The 4120-nt window shown below is 70.8% G+C and overlaps 2 protein-coding genes across 2 annotated transcripts in view; one reads left to right on the top strand and one right to left on the bottom strand.

The window, feature by feature from the left end:
* Nucleotides 1–2159: 2159 nt before the first annotated feature.
* On the bottom strand, nucleotides 2160–2855 carry DNAJL1 (DnaJ-like protein; the record flags this gene model as incomplete). Its single annotated transcript, XM_005762241.1, has 2 exons — nucleotides 2160–2219; nucleotides 2439–2855. 2 exons carry the CDS (start codon nucleotides 2853–2855, stop codon nucleotides 2160–2162), a joined length of 477 nt encoding a protein of 158 aa, XP_005762298.1.
* Nucleotides 2856–3281: 426 nt separating this feature from the next.
* Nucleotides 3282–4120, top strand: part of EMIHUDRAFT_452817 (hypothetical protein) — a gene marked incomplete at its 5' end in the record, with an annotated part of 3682 nt that continues 2843 nt past the window's right edge. The window contains one exon of the mRNA XM_005762159.1: nucleotides 3282–3825. Coding sequence (XP_005762216.1) covers nucleotides 3282–3825 — 544 coding nt within the window. The remainder of the gene's footprint in view (nucleotides 3826–4120) is intronic.

Genomic DNA, 4120 nt, shown 5'->3' with positions numbered 1-4120 from the left:
CCGGGTGTGGGCTGCTCCCTTGACCCGTCACCCGCCGCGCCCTCGCCCGGCCGCCTCACCGCTCACGGAGCGCTCGGCTGCTCGCCGCCGCCGCCGCGCGTCCCGCGCCGCCACGCATGCCCCTTGCCCTGACGCGCTCTGCCGCGGCAGAGCGCGCGTCTGTCACAGACGGAGCGGCGACCGCGCCAGCGGTCGCTGCTCCGCCCCCCCGTCGCGCGCGCCGCGCGCGCGCTGCCGCCGCCGCCGCCGCCGCCCCCTCCTCGCCGTCTTCCCCACCCTACCCTCTGTTGCGCGCGCGCACCCCGCGCTGCGCGCCCCCGCCCCCACCCCCGCCCCCGCCCCCGCCCCCGCTCCCACGCGCCCCTTCCCCGGTAGGTGTGCGTAGAAAGTGGAACCAATCGAGAGGTGGCAGAAGCCGCCGTGTGTGACACATATTGCGGCACGTGGGTGAGACAGAGCCCCGGCGCGCGCGCGCGCAGCGGCGCAGCACAAAACAGGCGTTTTTTATGCAAACAGCAAACGGGACGGCCTTCGCAGCCTCTAACTATTTTGGACAAGAATACGGAAAGAATACGCAAAAAGAATATAGATAGTCTATGCAGAGAAAAGCGCACAAAGGCCAACACGCGGTGGTGGGAGCTGGTGGAGCTGTTGTCAGCTGATCGATCCAAGCGGGTGGGGAGTGGGGGGCATGGCTGGGCATGCAGGTCCGCCAGTCGGCCCGGCCTCTGACGTGGTGCTGCCGCTGCATTCGCTGAAGAAGAGAGGTGCGACTTGATTGGAGGCGCTGTGCCCGCGCTGTGGAGGCGATGGCGCTAGCGAAGGGAGGTTGGGCCGGGCCGTGAGGGGCTGATGGCGCTGGCCAGCGCGGGGTGTGAGATGTCGTCGTCGTCGTATACTGCTGGCCCTCGCCCTCAGTTGCCAGGGCTGTGGGCTGCAGAATTGGCGTCTGTGGCGTCTACGCAGGCTCTGCAGCGTGATGGCTGGCGGGACTGCGAGGCCGGCGGCAGCGGAAGGAGAGGCAGGGCACGAGCCAGGAACAGGCTGGCCAGGCCGCAGGTGGCTGCGCTCGGGCGAGGCGCGCGCGCGCATCCGCATGGCAGGCCGAGCTCCCGAGCAGGCAGGCTCGGCATATGGTGAACCCCCGATCGCGATGCGGTCCCGCTTTCCCACGACCATTTCGTCCGTCCAATCGAAGGAAGCGCCGGATCGCCCATGTTTAGCGGCCAACTTGATCTTGTTCTTGAACCGACGATTCTTGAACCGACGTTCTTCTGCTCACGAATTTCCGTGGATTTTGCACGGTATTTTCGGATGATTTTCGCTATTTGGTCGTGTGGGTGTGTATTCCGGGATTAGTCAATGGTACCGCGTCGGCGACGCGGGCGCCTTGCGGGCAGAGCCCTGAGCCACCCTTATGTCTTGCGCGGTCAAAAATGATGCGACCTCTCGCGCACTGGCACTAAAAAAAACACCATCGGGCGCCTCCAAGTGCTGTGCTAACTTTGGGAAGCTGCCCGCCGACCCAGTAGTCGACCCTCAGTCGGGGTTGTGGCTCAATTCGGCACCGTCTCCCACCTGTAGTAGAAAAAGTTGGCGCTGCCAAACGGCCGGAACGGCGGCGACGCGGCGTCGCGCGGGCGGCCCCCGCCAGTCCACGCGCGCAGCACCAGCCGCCGCCGCCGCCTCGGCCCTCGCCGCACCAGCCGGCGCACCAGCGGCGCGACAAGGGCCGCCGCGGCCGCCGCGGCGGCGGGCGCACGCACGGCGTGCAGCAGCGAGCCGAGCGGCCGCCGGAGCCTCAGCGTGACGTGGAGCGAGCCCCGCTCGCAGGCAAAGGGCGAGGAGGAGGCGGCGGCGCCCGCCACCGCGCCGCCCGGCCGCCTCCGTGGCATGCCGAGCCCCGCAAGCGTGCGCACCTGGCAAGAGGGCCGTCGATGCGCATATGGCATATGGGAGGGCGTGCTGAGGCGGGCGAGGAAGGGCAGGCAGTGTCTTGGAAGTGTCGCGCGCACGCCTCTCCGTCGGCGACGGTAGCGCCGCGGCAGCTGACTCCAACGCGGCGGCGGCAGAGGGAGGTGATGCTGCCGCCTCGGAGAGGGACGCGGTTGTGCCTAGAAGGTTCCTGGAAGGTTCCTGGAAGGCTCCTAGAAGGCTCCTCAGAGAGGGACACGGTTGTGCCAGGCGGGAAGCCACAGGTCCGCGCGCAGGTCGTCGCCCTGCCGCTCGAAGAAAGGCGGCGGCCGCCCCCGGAGCCGCCCCCGGAGCCGCTCCTCCAGCGTCCCCTCGCCCTCGCGCGCCTCGAGAGTGACGCGCAGGTCGACGCCCGGCAGAGGGATGCTCACCACGTCGCCGGCCGCGCTCCCCGCGGGCAGCCAGCGGCGCAGCGTGAGCCCCGCCCCGCGGCGCGGCGCCGGGCCGGCCCTGCCGATCGCCACCGCAGCGGCCAGGTCGATGTCCACCGGCGCGAAACCGGCGAGCTGCTCGAGCGTCGCCGATAGACGAACCTCCACGCGCCGCGCAGGCGGGCGGTACTCGCCCCGGCCGCCATGCGAGTGCCCGCCGCTCGCGGCAAGGGCGAGGCGTTCGTAGTCGTACCGGCGCCGTGCCGCCGCGTCGGACAGGATCGCGTACGCCTCGTTCAGTCGCTCCATCCGGCGTGCCGCAGCATCGCGCTCGGGCCGGGTCCGGCCGCGTGCCTTGTCGGGGTGGTGCGCGAGCGCCGCGCGCCGGTAGGCGTGCCGGATCGCCACCTCGGTCGCGTCGGAGGGCACGCCGAGCGTGGCGTAGTGGGTTCCCGAGGAGGACGGGGCGAGGAGGAGGAGAGTCGCGAGGAGGTGCAGGCGAGCGGGCATGATTTAAGCAGCGACTGTCTGGCCGAGCGGCTAGCGGCTCGGCTAGCGTGCGGCCGAGCGGCGGCGCAGGCAGCCTAGATGGTGGTGCGGCAGGCGGCCTCGCGCCGCACCAGCTCCCGTGACGACCTCACGTGGCAGGCAGCTCCCGTGTTGCTCCAGGAGCGGCACGGCTCACTGGCGCGTGCCTTTTTATTGGCTAGTCCAGCTTCGGCCACTCCAGCGGCACGCTACCGGCGCGTAGCCTACGCGCCGTGTGCTTCCCTCCCTGGCAGTGAAAAAAAAAGCACCAAACAAAAAAAACTTGGGCAATCAACCGCCCCGCCCAGTCTGTGTGCATCGTCGATTTCCCAGACGTGAATCTGCAACTCAGCATCGCTCGCTACGCTCGCTACGAGAAGAACCGTCGCCAGCCCGCTCGCTGGACATATGCAGGCTCCCGCCCTCCGCGGCGGTCTCCGGCCAAACTACAGCTCAAACTCGCTGGCCGCGGCGGAGCAGCTCGAGGCGCTCGTGCGCCACGCGTCGGCCGGCGGCGCCGACGTGAGCCACGACGTCCTCTTTGACGCCGCGCTGGGTGAGCATGGCGCTGATCACCTGGCGTGCGTGGGGCCTCCGGCCTCGAGCATGGGCCCGGCGATGGCGCCGCCGCTGCAGTACGCGCACGCCCCGGGTCGCAATCCCTTCGCCGCGCTGGACCCGAGCTTTGCGGGGCTGCCGGCGGGGATGGGGCAGGGCATGGCTCCGGCGCTCGACTCGCTGGGGCTGCCTGGGGGGGGGGCGGGACTGGGCGGCGTGCAGTCGTCGATGAACGCGCCGGTGCGCGACGCGGTGGCGATGAATGCGGTGCTGCGACAGGCCGACGGCGCAGGCGGCATCCTCGGTGCGATGCAGCCTGGCGGTTGCATGGGCGGCGGCGCGATGAATCTGCTCAGCCCATATGCGGGGCCGCCGGCGGGGTACGTGGGGCACGGTGTGGGCGGCAGCTGCTGCGGCGGCGGCGCGGGCGCGGGCGGCGCACCCTGCGCGGGCCCTCCCCTCCCGGTCGCTGGCAGCGTGGAGCCGCCGGGCGAGTACCAGCAGAAGCGGTGCGGCTCTCGCACGTGCATGCCGCACACACGCACACGCACGCACGCGCACGCACGCACACTCCGCCCCCCCCGGGTTTCACGCCTCGGCGTGGAGCCCCTTCCGCGAGTCGTCCGACACGCGCGACCGTCGCTAGCGCCACGACCCAGCCGCTCCCCAGACGGACCTCCGCTGCCTGC

The sequence above is a fragment of the Emiliania huxleyi genome, assembly GCF_000372725.1.
Source record: "Emiliania huxleyi CCMP1516 unplaced genomic scaffold EMIHUscaffold_69, whole genome shotgun sequence".
Classification (NCBI taxonomy): domain Eukaryota; phylum Haptophyta; order Isochrysidales; family Noelaerhabdaceae; genus Emiliania; species Emiliania huxleyi.
The sequence above is the reverse complement of the archived record's forward strand: the minus strand, read 5'-3'. Positions and strand labels throughout refer to the sequence as shown.